The sequence below is a fragment of the Phoca vitulina genome, unplaced genomic scaffold, assembly GCF_004348235.1.
Source record: "Phoca vitulina isolate PV1807 unplaced genomic scaffold, GSC_HSeal_1.0 scaffold3, whole genome shotgun sequence".
NCBI lineage: Eukaryota > Metazoa > Chordata > Mammalia > Carnivora > Phocidae > Phoca > Phoca vitulina.
Window position 1 is genome coordinate 1,769,985 of NW_022589706.1, and position 16,217 is coordinate 1,786,201.

Genomic DNA, 16,217 nt, shown 5'->3' on the forward strand with positions numbered 1-16,217 from the left:
CAAGTTTGTTGAAGACATCTTATCTAATGGGATCACCTGCTTCCCCCAAACAGCCTTCAGCTTTGTTCTTACCTAAAGGGAAGAACACATTAAAAAGGGGTAGGGAAAACCAAGTCTGGGACCAGGTTGCATGGGGACAAATAGTGCTGTCACCTCGGTGAGCTGACACGTTATACTATGTACTAGGGCACACATGAGAGCTGAGTTAGTTTAACTGGATGATTCAAGATTATCAAGGCAAGATGAAATCACGTTCCATATACTGTTCACTAGAGCAGTAAAATGGTATGCATTTTAAGGGAAAAAAAGGTATTAAAAAAAGAAGCTTTAGTGCTTCGAGAGATAAATCTCAGCTAATCAGAAAATGTATGTAAAATACTTAATTCTAATAATCCAAAAGTGATTATATTAATAAGTAAATTGAATTCAAACTTATTTTCTTAGAATATTCAAATGAAAAACAAACACTAAAATATTTTAATAAAAAAATAATACATAGGATGTTTCCCCTCTCCAATTTCTTATCACAAGAAAGTTCTTACCAGGAATTCTACTCCTCAATCTTTTTATCCTGAAAGGATAAGAAATATATAGAGAAGACGACATTAATTAGAACTATTAAAATCAAAGACAGAGTGCCAAAATACATTCAATCAGCCCAAATATATTTTAGTTAAAAGGCTCTTTTCCTCTCAGGTTACTCTAAATACAAAAAGCAAAAAATCCACAATCTGCTACAAAGATAAGGACAGTGAAATCCAAGGAGAAAAGAAAATTTAGTCAAAATATATCCATGCTAGAAGAGCTTCTCCTCCGTACAGTTAGAAGAACAGAGCGTAAAATACGTACCTAAAATACTGACTGAACGCTGCCAGAACATTCTTGTGTGCTTTAAAGCACACCCCTTTCACGACCAACATGCAGTCACAAAGCAGGCCTTGAATGCGCTGCTCGTGCAGCTGCTGGAGAAGATGGCAGCCGTGAGTAGCGACCGGGTCCATGCTCAGCCACCCAGGAGACCTGCAACAAAGAACGTGAATGAGACTGAGATTCGGCGATACGACTGGCAATTACGGCCCCGGAACCCACTGATTGACGGGCAACTCGTGGTCATGATTCCTTGTTGGTCACACTTCAAACAAACCAACAAAAAAACCACAAGAACTTTGTGTCTTGGGCATCAGACCAGTGCTGGTCAACAGAAACATCTGCAGTGATGGAAATGCTCCGTATCTGCACCATTCAGTACAGTGGCCACTGGCCACATCTGGCCACTGAGCACTTGAAATGTGGCTAGAGTGACTGAGGAACTAAACCTTTAATTTATTTAAACAGCCACCGTATTTGACAGCGTCAATGTAGAATATGACCACGCTAATGCTATGTGCACTTCTCTCGTTTCTACTTAGGAATAGTTCAATGAAAACATACAGACACTTGAAGTTAGAAAAAAATCAAGTGGAGGAGATCAGTCAATATTTATTGAGTACCTGTACATGGGGCCCTGAATTAGAAGGTGGGAAAATTAGGAGCTTATTTAGGGAGATAAAAAGTCAAAATAAACTAGCACCACTAGATAGTAATAAAAGAGGCATCACAAAGCAGCATATCGGCTCATTTGTTCCCATTTTTCCCTGGATTTATTTTAGAGAGAGAGATCGAGAGAGCACACAGGAGCAGGGGGAGAGGGAGAAAGAGAATCTCAAGCAGATTCCCCACTAAGTGCAGAGCCCGACATGGGGCTCAACGTGGGGCTTAATCTCACAACCCTGAGATCATGACCTGAGTCAAAACCAAGAGTTGGACGCTTAACTGAGCCACCCGGGCGCCCCATACGCATTTCTTCCTTCTTGCCTCTCTGCTAAGGCACTGCTGCAGCCGAGCCCTGTCTTGCAGGTACCCTGGGCAGAAATACCAGAAAGCGTAAGGTGCCTACTGAGCTTGAGAGTGCTGAAGCCAAGTAAGTGTAGGACATGACGTACGAGAGAGTGTGTGTGTGTGTGAGAGAGAGACAGAGGGAGAAGATGAGAGGATCAATATAGAAGGGATCCCATCTATTCAACGTCTATTTACTGACTGACTACCATGTGCCAGGTACTAGGGCTACAACAACAAACAAAATATGCCAGGTCCCCACACTCATGAAGTTAAATTCTATTAAAGGAAACACACACACACAAAAGTACACGACACACAACTAAACAAATACAGGAGCACAATCCAGTGAGATATGGTTACGGGAAGAAATGTAGTGAGGAGAAATGAAGTCAGACTGGGAGAAGGAGGCTAATGTGGCAGTTTGGTACAGTAAAAACCTAAAAAGCCATTATCTGCTTTCTTTGCTTTCATCCTCAGTGCATAAGCATTATTGAAAAAGCCACGAAACCACAAAGCCAAAACCTAAGCTTTTTAACCCGGCTCCTTCTTCTATCATCACCACCATCACCATCATCACCATGACCATCACCAGCATCATCATCATCGCCACCAATCACCACCATCACTACCACCATCACCACCAGCATCATCACCATGACCATCACCAGCATCATCACCACCACCACCACCATCACCACCACCTTGTCCCCCACTGTGCCCACTATGTGTCAGCCAAAATAAACTACCTGCGCCTCCCTAAACAAGCTGTACTGGGACAGTTTGGAGCCCTAACCCACTGCTCACTACCTGCATGACTTTGGGCAAATGACCACTTTCCTCACCTTATCTCACTGGTTACTGACACAATTGTGAGAGCCCATGTGAACATCCAGTATAGCAACTGACATGAAGTATTCAACAAATGTTATCTATAAGGAACGCCTGGAAAGCCTGTTAGAAATGCAGATTCCTGGACACCACCAAGAGTTCTGCTCAGGCCAGCATGGGATGTAGGCGCCTGCACTGTGAGCACCCAGGTAATTGTGAAGCAGGCAGATTACAGACCGCTGCCTTACTCTCTCCCCAGAAAGCCTTTGGTTCTGATACTTCCTGTCCTGGGAATACTAAGGCCCGCTCCCCTACCAGGGCTCAGCTGAGCTGTCAACAACTCCTAGAAGCCTTTCCTGCCATTTTGAAATTTGTTCCTTCTTCCCCACTGTTCCTTCCTCAAGTCTGACTCTGGGGTCCCTCCTCTGCGATCTTATAGCCCCATACATACTTCCACAAGACAACTTCTCATTATGCTCCATCATCTGTGTCTCCAACTCTGCTGTGAGCTCTGAGGGGACCATCTTATTCATCTTTGCATGACACACAGCAGATACTCGATCATTAAAATCCATGCGAGCTAACCTCTGTTGCTAATTAGCAACAGTTAATGTTTATGTCTTTTTGACTCCCTCTACACTCTCACAACAGCTCTTCTGAGTCCTTTCCGGTCTCTTCAATCCCACCATGTCTGTCTCCCTCATCCATAAAAGTGACTGCGACCTGACCCTGACTCCACTAAGAAGGTTGAGCCCACAGACAACTTGATATAACCTGAGTGCCTTTAAATTCTTTTCTCAATTCCAAGTTTCTCACTCATCCCTCCCTCAATCCCTTCAGCTTCACAGGATGAAGGGTACCTTCTCTTATGCAAAGCCAACTTCCCTTCTCCCCTTGACCCCACCCGGCCTGCCTCCCCCAGGACTTGGTTTCATCCTCAGCTCTTTTGCTGCTTCCCTCTGTCCCCGACCTACCAGCTCACCAGCTCCTGCAAACACCAAGACAAAACAGGACAACAAAATCCTCCTGCTAGGTACATCTATTCATCATAGGCCTCTCTTTTACGCCTCTCAAAACAGCAACTCCACATCCCACTTTACCTTTTTTATAAACTTTTTCAATTTAAATTCAATTAGCCAACATATAGTACATCATTAGTTTCAGATGTAGAGTTCAGTAATTCATCAGTTACTTGTAACACCCAGTGCTCATCACATCATATGCCCTCCTAATGCCCGTCACCCAGTTCCCCCGCACCCAGTTTACTTTCTCTCGAGTCCTTTTCCCCTTGTAGTCTTGCTGCCATTCTCACTCTGCTGCAACACACGTGCCCACAGTGGCCTTTCCTCGGTCCCTTCTCCCCAGCTGTGCTGCAGCACGTGGAGTATGGTCTGCCCAGCTCGACATCCTCTCTCCCCAGAACCCTTCGGGTCCTCTTACTACGGCTCTGACCTGTTCCATCTCTATGCTGTGCTCTGCGAGCCCCCAAATGTTAACGTCCCTTAAGATTCAGCCCCTGAGCCTTCTCTTTCCCTTGACAATCACACCTATTCTCAGCTTTCATCTGTTCTAAGCAGACAACTCCTAAATGTGAAACTTTAGTTTTGACCATCACTTCCACATTTCCAACTTCCTGCTAAACGTCTACAACTGTACGACCCCTCAACTTTGAATCTCTAAAACTTACCCCCATCATCTCAGCCCCAGCTCTACACCTTATTCTGAGTCCCCTATTTCTTTATGGAAAGCTTAGTTTCTGATATGTAAAGTTTGGAGCATTGGCACGATCTCCTGGTTTGAGATCAGGGTGGGATGCAAGGAAAACTAGTGATATCACCTATAGAGAATAACATCAGCCAACACAAGAATACAGAAAGGGAAAGCATTATGTCAGGTGGGGGGGCACTGTCCCGTGTTGAATCCTCAAGGGAACTGAACAGCCAAATGATGGAGCAATCAGGTACCTACCTTGTCCCATCGGTGGCTTGAAAAGAAAAGGATTATTGGCTTATTCTTAGTATCTCTCATTTACTATTCACTATGGGTCAGGAACTGTGCTACGCACATTCTATCCATTAACTCAAACAGTGCTACCAGAACCCTATTATCATCATTTTATAGGTGAGGAAATTAAGAAACGGGGAGTTTAAGTACCTAGCCCAAGATCATAAAACTACTGTGTTCCAAAGCCAGGATTTAAAGCCTGGTTCCTAACCGTGGAGCCCGTGCTCTTGGGCTATGCTATGGCCCATGAGAGAAAGAACATTAAAAAGACAACACAAAACCTTCCTCTATAGACTTAAATGCTAAACTACAGCAAATATTCTGAATCTGCTTTAGACATTTTCCAGCCCTATAGAAGTAACACGCACAATTATGAACTCTTCCACAATTTACGCTGACTGTAAAAACCTTAACTCTTTCACACTACTTGGTATAGTTCTCTAATGGCTTCATGACGTCAATCCTGTACCTTCCCAACAAGATTAGAGAGAGCGCTGGAAAAATAATTTACGTCTATATTCCTCGTGTGTCCTGTGAATAACAACTACAAATAAAAATGTATCATGAACCTAAGATCAATAATAATAAATGGCACATATTTATAAAATGCTTCTAACATGCTAGCCACTAGGCTAAGCCCTTTACCCATATCCTTTTAATTCTCACACTCATTTCATACTTAATTCACACTCATTTAATTCTCATGATAAACGCAGCATAAATACTACCATTATCCTCATTTTATAGATGAAGACAATGAGGTACCTGGAGGATTAAAGACAGGTACAGCTCTGACATTCCGATTCCAAGGGGAGGTGGGATCTAGGTCTCTCCTGCCTCGAATCCGAGCAGCCTCTGCCCTAACCAATGGAACAGGCAAAAGTAAGGGTGCAAAACTGTCCTCATTTCTGGGCTGAGGCCCTAAGAGCTGAGAGCTGCCACTGTCTGTCTTCTGGAAGAGTGACTCTGGAGGCCTGAGTCAGCTGTAAGGCGCCCAACTGGAGAGAATCCGTGGCGCCCAAGACGGACTCAGCTGAGCCCAGCCTTCCAGCCCCCCTACCCAGGTACCAGATATGGGAACAAAGCCGCACCCGTCACCAGCGGAATATCACGCAGAGCTGGAGAACAGCCCAGTGGAGCCCTGCTTGAAATCCTGGCCCACAAAACTGTGAGATAAAATAAATTTTTGAGTCACAAAGTTTTGGGGTAGTTTGTTGCGATGCAAGAGATAACCTGACCAGGTACAGAGAAGACGGACACAGCTAGTAAGTAATAGTAAGAGGCAGAGTCAGGATTTAAACCAAGGGAATGGTTCCAAAGCCCACGTGCTTAACCACTACTCTGAGTTACATGTGACAGACGAAAGGCCTTCCTTGGATCAAATCAGCTGCCCCTTCAGTCTACCACCCATGTCTGACTGCCCAGTTAAGCACAGCATGTATGAGGATGAATGTGTGCTTGGTGTGACGCAAAGAGCACAGACCTACCTCCACCTCTGCAGCTACTCACTCTGTGTGGTAAGGAACAAACATCTTCTGTGGTAAAGACCGTTGTATTGATCAGCGTATCTCTGGTACCTACAAGAGCGCCCTGGACACAGTAGGTGCTCAATACATAGCTTCTGGATGGGTGGAGACTCTGGGCTTCCGTTTTTGGATATGTAAAAATGGAGGGGTCCCCCATTGGGTTAGATAATTTCTAAAGTATCTTCCTGTTTTATTTTTTTAAAACATTTTATTTGTTTATTTTTAGAGAGAGAGCATGAGTGAGCACATGCGCAAGTGGGGCAAGAGGCGGAGAGCGAGAGGGAGAGAATCTTAAGCACGCTCCACACACAGTGCGGAGCCTTACATGGGGCTTGATCTCACAACCCTGAGATCCTGAGCGGAAATCAAGATCGGACACTCAACCAATGGAGTCAGCCGGGCGCCTCAGTGCCATCCTCTTCTAAATGCTACAGATCTATACCAAAAGTGTGATGGTAGAAAGAGGGACTGAATGGCATCAAAAGGAATGAAAATATGGGAAAGAGAGAAAAACATAAGAAAAAGCTTAAATGTGAATGAAGAGGTGCTTTTAAAGGGAATAAGAGCCAGAATGGAATTTTATTCTGTAGAGAGGCTCCTGGAGCAAAGACCCTTCTGTTCTGTGCAAGACTTGACCAACTGGTGAAACGTGAAGAATTTGTAGAAGTTTGTTCCCTGGGGCCATTCATGGATCACTTCTCCAAGGGTCCACAGTTCACACACCTCAGCACCCAGCCTGCCTTACCGTGGTCCTACCCTTGTCTTTGGCCATGATGGTTTTCAAATGGCTTATTCCTAACCCGCACCCCCCTCCCCGAACCCCAAACCCCATGACAAAAACAATGGCTTCAAGCAAGCCAGCCTGGTTCTTGCCTTAGCTCTACACTGACTCTACGATGCTTTGCAGGCCCACGTGGTTGAACTGCTACCGTGTGCCTGACATGTGCAAGACGTTGTTGTGAGGAGGAAATGCTGATAAAGTGAGAGCTGCTCCCCGTCTCAGTTTTCACATCATTCACCTAACTGTACAGACTGTCACTACATGCCGGACACTGAAGGTACGAGGGAGAAAAAACTCACATGTGGTCACCTACACCTTCAGGAAGCGTCAGTCTACAGGACTGAACGAGCAATTCAACTCACCTCGGTCTGTACTTTCTAACTGATTACATTCTTCTTTCTGGCTCATCTCTTACTCAGGCAAAAGACCCTGCAGGCAAAGCATCCCCGATGGAAACTGAAACTACCCCATCAAGCCATAAGGACTGCCCTGAGCCAGGAAGACCCCACGTGACTGACTCCAAGACAACGATGGACTTGACCTTCAATGCCCACCTGCACAGATCCACCAATGTTTGTCCCAGATTTTCTTTAATATAAACCTGGAAGCACTTCTGAGACTTTGGAAACAGTCTTTGGGACGCTAGTCTGCGTCTTCCCCGTGCTGGCCTCCCTGAAATAAATCCCCTTCTTGTTTCACCACCACCCATTTCTCTGCCTTTGGATTTTGTCAGTGGTCTGTTTGGGACCCCCAGAGCCAGGTGCTCTTGTACCCCGATGCCCCAGACACAGGAGAAACAAGAATAGCCACTTCCTGGAGATACTGAGTGAGAGAAGCACAAATTAATCTGAAGGAGGAGGGTGAGGGAAAACCTCAAGGAAGAGACACGTGCTGAAAACGTGGGTTACAGAGAAAGACTGAAGAAAGCGCCCCCCCCCCGCCCCGGGTTTCCACGGGGGGCAAATGAAAAAACAAATGCAGGAGAGTGTAAACAAGAATGAGGCACACATATGTGCCCGGCACACAAAAAACCTCAAGCACCTGCTTTTTAAAACCTCGAGGCCGCGCTGTCACTTCTGTTGGAAAACGTTTTCTTCCTTGTCCATTCTGGTGAATTCCTTGTGTGATGGGCTGAATCGTGTTCCCTCCAAAATCCCTATGTTGAAACCCTAACCCCCAGTAACTCAGAATATTTCTGGGTTGGAGATTCGGTCTTCAGAGAGGTAATTAAGTTAAAATGAGGCCATCAGGGTGGACCCTAATCCAATCTGACTGTGTCCCCGTAAGAGGAGATCTGGACACAGAGACACCAGGGATGCTCCTGCACAGAAGAAAGGCCGTGTGAAAACGAGGCACCAGGGCGGGTGTCTGTGAGCGAGCTGTGCAGCCTCAGGAGAAACCAATCCCGCTGCTCCCTTGACCTTGGACTTCCAGCCTCCAGAACTGCGAGAAAATAACCAGTCGGCGGCATTCTGTCATGGCGGGCCTGGCAAAGGGATGCACTCCCTGCTGCAGGCCTAAACCCCCTCGCGTCGGGAGTGAAACCCCCCTCACCGTCCTCGCCGCCCCGGGGTTACCGTAGCTCACAAACCCCGCTCACACCCGTTCACCGGCCAGTCACTCGGTTAGGCACGCTCACTGACCACCCGCGGGTGCCAGCCCCGTCTCGGGGGCCGCGGAGAGCAGCTAAACCACGAAGCCGCAGGCGCTGTGCGAGTGCCCTTCGTTCACCGCCGCCCGAACCGGCCCGGGGACGACGTCCCTGCGCCCGCCGCACGCGCGCGCTCAGCTCACACGGAAACGAGGCCGCGCGGGGCCAGGGGCGCCGTGGTGCTCAGCCCTGCCGGACTACAGGGTGACGGGAGGGGGCCGGGAGCGCGCCCGGGGGCCGCGGAGGCGGCGCGGGGACGGCACGGGGGCGCAGGCTCCGCTCCGGGTCCGGGGGCCGCAGCCAACTCCCGCGCGACCCTCGCGCTGCCCGGCGGCGGGGGCGGCGGCGGCGGCGGCAGGGCCCGGCCCGCTCTCCCGGCCATTCCCACTGCACCGCGCCGGGCCCCCGCGCCCCCGCGAGGCCGGTCCCCGGCCCGGCGGCTACCTACCCTCAGAGGCCGCTCCTGCCCCGCCGCCGCCCTCAGCGCCGCTCGCCGGGCTCCGGCGGCCGCGGAACCATCCCGACAACGCCCCCTCGGCCGGCCGGATCCGCGTCCGGCTTCCGGGGCCGTCACTTCCGCCGGGAGTGTAGCCGCGGCGCGCAGGCGCGGGAGGCGGCCCCGAGGCGAGCTCTGCGCCGGGACGCTCTGGAGGGAGCGGCTGCGGCGCTGGACGGGCGGCGGCTTTTCCACGTGCTCCTCGCGGCGGGTTGAAGGCGTTGGCGGGCGCTGGCTGAGAGGTGAGGGGCGGCGGCCCAGAGGTCCGACCCGGGAGGCTGGGGCGCAGGAGCGGGCGGTGGGGCCGATGCCTGCGTTTCCACCTTTAGAGCCCCTCCTTGGGCTTACCCGCGGAAGGAGGAGGCGGCCCATTCAGATCTCCCTCGTACTCTGGGCGGTGGAAGGAGTCCTGGACTTAGGATGACCGATTCTTCCCGGTTTTAAGACGGAAGGGTCACCGCGGGACTGGGCTTCAGCATGCTGCGTGCTGGGGACAAGGCTCTCGTCCTCCCCGAGGCTTGGGGAGCTCTGCCCCTGAGGAGGAGGCCTTAGGGCACAGCGCTTGAGACCACCGACTTGGGGCCGCTGTATAGAACTGCCTGGGAGTCCAGGTTTGCCACTAACTGGATGTGTGGCCTTCTGCAAGTTACTTAATCGTTTTGTGCTCCGTGTCTTGGTCTATCAAAAGGGAATACTGTAGAACCGAACTCGGAGGAGTGTTGCAAGGAGTACAGGAGCACAAATTTATTAACCACCTAGGACAGGGCTTGGCACCTGGACCAGTAAATGTCAGGATTTCCTGCAGCACCTACCCTCTGGGGAGACAGGTGGGGTGTACTTGCAAGGCTCGCTTCCCTGAAGAGGGCTCACTTGGGACTCACACAGCACCCCCAGGCCCCGGGGCCTAGCATAGTGTCTGACACGTGGTAGACTTCCACGGATGTTACAGCAGGGAAGGGATGCTGGTGATGTAGTGCGTGGGGAGGTGGAGAGACGCGGCTCAACTTCTCGCAGCCTCCCTGTGCTCATCTGTTAAGTGGAACTAGATGTACCTACTCATGGGGTGAACGCACATGGAGAGCCTCCTCACCTCACATTCAGGGGCTTAGGCAAGATGGTGGGCAGTGTGTATTCCTCTGTCCTTCCCTTGCACCATACTCTTGGTTTCTTGGAATTCTACCTCTGGAAGGGGCTCCTGACCCCTTGTTTCACAGATGGGAGAACCTGAAGTTCAGAGGGGACAGTGACTTGTTGGAGGTCACGGGGCTCATTGGGGATTGTGCTGAGGTTGCCAGCCTGGCCCCCCAAGTGGGCTGTTTCAGCAGTGGTGGTGGGGTTTAGGTCTGTGTGCACATGTCTGTGAGAGAATGTTTTGAGAATAGTGAATGTAGTTTTTGTAAAAATAAACCATATAAAAATGTAGAGGCAGGAAGGTTTAAAGAGAACTCCAAATCGCAATTCCAGAACTAAAGGTGAGGTCCTTGTATCGGGGAACAGGGTGGTAGAGTAGGCCCCCAGGGGGCGGGGAGCCAGAGGAGATGAGTGAATTTATGAAGCTAGATGAGTGAGGGTCATGTTTAGGAGACATGGGTTTAGGAGGGGACCGGGGGTAATAGCATTGATGGGCAAATTAATAGGTCATAAGAAATCCTTTCTACCATTGGGTAAGGATGAATCTTTCCTATCTCCTATTAGATATTAGACCCATTTTATAGGTGAACGGAATCTGGAAAGTTAGGATAGCTTGAGGTCATTTTTCATTGGCAGGTGCAGGCTCCAGCTCAGATCTCTGGCCCTGAGTCAACAGAACATTCAATAGCACGTGGCCACCATCCTGTTAAGAGGAGCCTGAGGTGCCCCAAGTCCCTCTCAAGTTCCCAGCCCCTTATTGTTGCCACTCGCTCACCTCAGCTCAGCCTCATTTTCAAACACCTGACATTTTCAACTGTGACACCGGTGGTGTCCCTGCTCACTGTGTGAGGACCTTAGAGTCCTTTCAGTGTAAAATGGAAGGTCATTGTAGGGTCTTTTTTGTTTTTGTTTTTTGTTGTTGTTGTTTTTCTTTTGGGGTGAGGGTCTCAGGGTCCCACATGCTGAGTAATGGCCAAACAAATGGCCACAAACATGACAGGATGACAAGGCACGGCAGAAGCCTGGGTTTGTCTCAGGCCACCTCTCCCACTCCCTGTGTCTCCAGCCTAATCACTTAACCTCTTTGAGCCTCCATTTCCTCTTACGGATGCTGGGGTGGTGGTGTGATCACACCTGTTCTGGAGGTGTTGGGTGCAGTTATGATTGTTAATGTGAAATGGCTGTATGGAGAGCTAATGATCGTATTCTGTAATACGTCATCTTTTTCTTGGGTTATGGTATCTGCTGAGAGCTCAGTAAGTTGACCAGACAGATGAGTAGACAGCCAGAAGCTCACACAGGGACTGGTCTCCTTTGCGGAAGGCACCCAGGTGTATCTGGATCCTGATGCACACTTGGCATTGACCAAAGGTCTGCTGAAATGAATTACAGTAACTTACCTGGGGTGAGAACCCGAGTATGCTCTTGACCAGTGCACGAACACTGCTTTCTCTTTTCATGTGTCCACATCTCTAGAAGGAAGAGCACAAAGAATCTCTGTGGCTATACTGGGACCTGGCCTTGCCGTCAGAGAGTTGGGGAGCCAGGGAAGGAAAAGGGGATCCGTATTTAGGCTCAGCCCCATAAAGAATGCCATCATGTCTTTACACTTGGGACTAAATGTTGAAATATGTAGTATCTGAGCCCTGCAGACAGGGTGTCCTAAAAGTCTTAATACAGTTTGTTTCCAGCTTTCCAAGTTTCTGAAGTGTAAATGTTACAAATTTACCAAAAATATCCATATGAAAGTTTATTTAAAGTTCTTTCACATTTACTTTTGTGAAATTTGAGTATGTTTCATCTTTTGTTCTAGGCAGTAGGTGCTATCTTCCATCAGAGGGACTGACTTTTCAGAAGGCATCTTTTTGTAAGCTTGTAGCATTTACGCTTCTGCAATTGTTAAGCCTGCACTAGGACTTGGGCCACCCTGTCCGCTGTGCAGTTAGGATGGTTCGGAGCTTGCTGTCCTTGCAGCCCCCCCCCCCCCCCCACACACGTGTTTACTACATACAGGAAAGGTGTTCAGATATGAGGCATCATCAAGGTGACTCTTGGCCACTGCTGTGGTGTCCTCAGGGCTCTAAATAAGGGAGGGGTAAGCTCCTTACAAACCTTATCTCGTTAACAAGCAGGTGGCCACACTGTCCCCATTTGAGAGCAAGTGTAAAAATGCAGCGGTGGCTTTAAAAATCCCTGAGGCGCTGAGAGACTGAGTTGTGACTTTCCCACAAGCTATCCGTTCTGCTTAAAAAGAAAAAAAAACCCACAAATTTCTAAATGTGAACATTTGCCACAAAAGACCAAATGAAAAGGGTCGAAGGGTATTTTTCCAATGGGACATGTGACCAAATTCTAATCCTCTTCTGATTGACGTTTACACTGTGCATGGCTAATCCCCGAAGAGATAACATGTTTTGCACAGATATTCCGAGCATCTTTTTTGTCAACATCACTTGCTTCTTTCAGTTGATACGTTTTGTTTCCAGCCATCCTCCCTGGGCCTTGAATTCCTGATGTTCTGTGACAGACTGAGTCTCCCAGTTGGCTCTCAAAGCTTGCCAAAATCACCTCCCCTCCCCTCGTCCCCTCAATTGAGAAACAGAACAGACTTCTGCAATGAAAGTCAGAAAGCTCTAGGCCATAGCTTAAGTTCGAGGGGGTATTTTTCATCATTGGATTTCATAATGAAAGTACTTTTAAATTTTTCAGCAGATAATTTGGCTTAACGCAGCTGCTTGTACCTTGTGGTTACAATGGCCATCCATTTCTTGGTGACGAATTAACGATTTGCTCTCGTTCTTACACAAAAGTGCCCCCACAGACTATTGAATAACGCGTTGGTTCTCGTTCTGGCCTTTGTTCTCCCCTTGTGAGGCAGAGCAGCTGGCCATCTCGTTGTCTGCCATTGAGCGTCCATCTGCGGCCTGCAGAACGCAGGGTTGGAGGGAGCTGGGTCGTAGTCCACGTGATGGCAGCTCCCCAGCACTTGTGACTAGCTGACCATCTTTACGATAACCAGATGAGAGATGGTTGTGGTTGCCTCACATCCCAGAACAATCATGTTCGCTTCCATCTGGATTGGGTGCGAGGCTGCAGCTGACCACATGCCCCCCCTTGCCACACTGATGGCAAGCTGTGCAGGGGAACCCGGAGCCGGGGACCTGCCTTTGTATGTAGCGTATCAGGCAAGCTGATGTCCAGCAGTGCCCCACAGGGCGAGAGGCTTCCATGAGAGACGGCTGGGCCTTTGTAAACCCTGGGGTTGCAGCCAGGATGTACATTTCCATTCAAGGCTAAAGGCAAGGGAAAGCCCTGACAGTGACCCAGAACATGGGAGTGGAAGAGAGAGCATGATTTCGTGTATGGGAATTCTCTTGTGAACCCAACTGCTCATCTGTGCTGAAGGATTTCTGTATGAATCAGAGTGCACCAGTTTACTTGACCCTCACCTTCGCCTTTATAATAAGGAGGAAAAAGGTGCTGGATCAAGCAGTTGTCAATATTTTTGCTGTGAAACTCATTTATAACATAAAATGACAATATTCTTTAAGGATGTAGTGATTAAAAAATTATGTAGCCATGGAAAGTTACTGTGACTCCTGTAATACTTTTGGATGAATTTGTGTTTTGTTGAGCACAGGAGTGTTTCCATGAAATCTGTAAATTGTGGTTATGTATTTGCACAGACATACTAAATCTCGGAGCAATGCTTGGGACACGTGGGTCTGAATGCCGTCCAGTAATTCAGCGCCCAGCAGCTGGGACACCTTGATACATGGTTCCACTTCTTTATTGATCTGATAAGAAGCCACATGAAGGTGGCCCCTCCCTCACCTACTCCCTGTCCACTAAAACTGAGGGGCACATCCTCATAGTTAACACCTGTGGATACACAGTCATGCCTATATGAATGTTTTCTGTGCTTTGAGAAATATTTAGATCTCTTCATTAGACCTCTTCATTTAGACCTCGTCATTTCATATAAGACCTCTTCAGAAATATTTAGACCTCTTCATTTAGACATCCTTCCTGAATTCCCCACTCACTGTGTTCTGAAATAATTTGGCAGTTCACATCTAAAGGCAAGGGGAAGGCGAGCAAGCGAGCTTAACATTAGAAAAGGTAAGACATTTTGCTTAATGCCCCTAAAACTTCTTCCGGAGAGCCAGCCTGCCAAATTTAAATCCTGGGTCTGCTACTGTGTGACCTTGGAGAAGTAACTTAATCTCTGTATCCACTTGCCATGTAAATTGTGCACAGTAACAGTCCTTCCCTCACAGGGTTGCTATGAAGACTAAATAGGGTAATATGTATAAAGCTCTTAGAACAGGCCTGCACATGGTAAGCATGTGCTTAACAAATGCCAGCCGCTATCACTGTTAGTAATAACTTCACTTACATGCTGGTAGAGTTTTATGTAGTTTGCTAATCAACTTTGATTCTGTTTTTTGTAGCTATTTTACGTGAAATTATGGTTGAAAAGTGAGCTGTATGAGTGTTTATTGGGGATAGAAGTTTCAGATTACGATGATAATTATTTTTTCCTTTCTTTTAATTTTCTCTTAGGACAAGACTTCAAACCTGCCTTGGATAGAGAATACTTAACCATTTAGCTAAAAATGGTATTTTTTACATGCAATGCATGTGGTGAATCAGTGAAGAAAGTACAAGTGGAAAAGCATGTGGCTATTTGCAGGAACTGTGAATGCCTGTCTTGCATTGACTGCGGTAAAGATTTCTGGTAAGTTCTACATAATTCATGTAGATCAAAGTAAAGGTCCAGACCAGTTTTAGAAGCCCTGGCCCCATGAAGCCTTAAAAAAAAAAAAAATGGAGGCAAGTTTAAGGAAAGAAATTAAGAAAAAAAGTGCTTTACAGCCTCTTTGCTTTCTAAGGACGGTCCAAAGAGAAGCTAAAGGGAGGGGGGCTGAGGATGTCTGGAGCATTTGGTCTGTCGGTGGCACTCAGTGACACCTCCTAGCCACCATTACCAGACCCTGAGAGGTGACCACCCATCGTAAGGCTTCAGGAGTACGGTGTGCTGGTCACACTGAAGAGCTGGATTTAGAAACCAGAAAAAGAGCTGACTCATTCACAGTAGCGGGGGCCTCAGGGGAGACTGGGTCCCCCCAGAAGTTCACAGATGATGGCAGGAGTGAGCTCCTGGCCCCCCTAGAAGTTCACAGATGATGGTAGGAGTGAGCTCCTGGCCCCCGAGTGTGTCAGGTACTTCCACTGAGGCGTCTCTGGAAAGGTGAGGACTAGGGCGTGGGGGCAGGACAGATCTTTGACTTGCTTGCCTACTCTTTCCTGAGGTGAGTCATTATTTGCAGACGGCTCACCTCAGTCTTCTGCTGAGTCCCCTTCAGCTTCACACGGTTTACGTGCAAAGGCAGTTTTTGGTGCATCGGCCTCAGTGTCCTCTGTGGTGTTTCGATGACATTTGCTAAAAGTCCATTTTAATTTCATTCTAGAGCAGTGATTTTTTAAAAACAGCTTTTGGAAACTGCTAAAGACTTTGTTCATAACTAATCCTGGGAGGAAGCCTGATCTATAAAACAGGTGAAAATTGGGTTGTTTTTCACTGGGGGACCTGGTCCCAAACATTTCCCCAAGGATCCCATGGAGCTTCAAAATGATCGTAGGAGACAGAACCGAGTCTCCTTGTTTGCCAAGACTTGCACATCTAGAACTTTTTAGTGACAAGATACCACCATTTTACTCCAGCTTTTAACTTATTCTACAACGAATTAGTGACGGCCTACTATATTACCAGAAAATCATAGAGATTTTGTTTCTTAAGCTAAAGCCACCCCATTGCAGAGAATTACTTTTCTTTCTTATATTCTATATATACTCACTTAGGACAAAAAAAAAAAAAAATACTGCCTTTCAGTGGGGTTTAAGACATTTGTATAAAAA

General features: G+C 47.9%; 2 protein-coding genes and 1 long non-coding RNA gene across 7 annotated transcripts in view; 1 reads left to right on the forward strand and 2 right to left on the reverse strand.

The window, feature by feature from the left end:
* ZBTB49 (zinc finger and BTB domain containing 49) overlaps positions 1 to 9,214 on the reverse strand; it is a 26,480-nt gene extending 17,266 nt beyond the window's left edge. The window contains exons 1-2 of one of the 4 annotated variants that reach the window (XM_032399800.1): positions 9,117 to 9,214; positions 850 to 1,020 (exon numbers count right to left, since the gene is read on the reverse strand). In XM_032399800.1, the coding sequence (XP_032255691.1) occupies positions 850 to 1,001 (152 nt within the window). In that variant the 5' untranslated portion in view covers positions 1,002 to 1,020; positions 9,117 to 9,214. Of the gene's footprint in view, positions 1 to 542; positions 572 to 849; positions 1,590 to 8,058; positions 8,884 to 9,116 lie in introns of those variants that run through there. The other 3 variants (XM_032399809.1, XM_032399815.1, XM_032399805.1) reach the window with 3 other exon arrangements.
* LYAR (Ly1 antibody reactive) overlaps positions 9,212 to 16,217 on the forward strand; it is a 19,854-nt gene continuing 12,848 nt past the window's right edge. The window contains exons 1-2 of one of the 2 annotated variants that reach the window (XM_032399825.1): positions 9,212 to 9,406; positions 14,862 to 15,036. In XM_032399825.1, coding sequence (XP_032255716.1) covers positions 14,915 to 15,036 — 122 coding nt within the window. In that variant the 5' untranslated portion in view covers positions 9,212 to 9,406; positions 14,862 to 14,914. The remainder of the gene's footprint in view (positions 9,407 to 14,861; positions 15,037 to 16,217) is intronic. The other variant, XM_032399827.1, reaches the window with a different exon arrangement.
* The window catches only part of LOC116629584, a 30,450-nt gene continuing 25,122 nt past the window's right edge, over positions 10,890 to 16,217 (reverse strand). The window contains exon 3 of the long non-coding RNA XR_004298789.1: positions 10,890 to 11,767. This is a non-coding gene — a long non-coding RNA (uncharacterized LOC116629584). The remainder of the gene's footprint in view (positions 11,768 to 16,217) is intronic.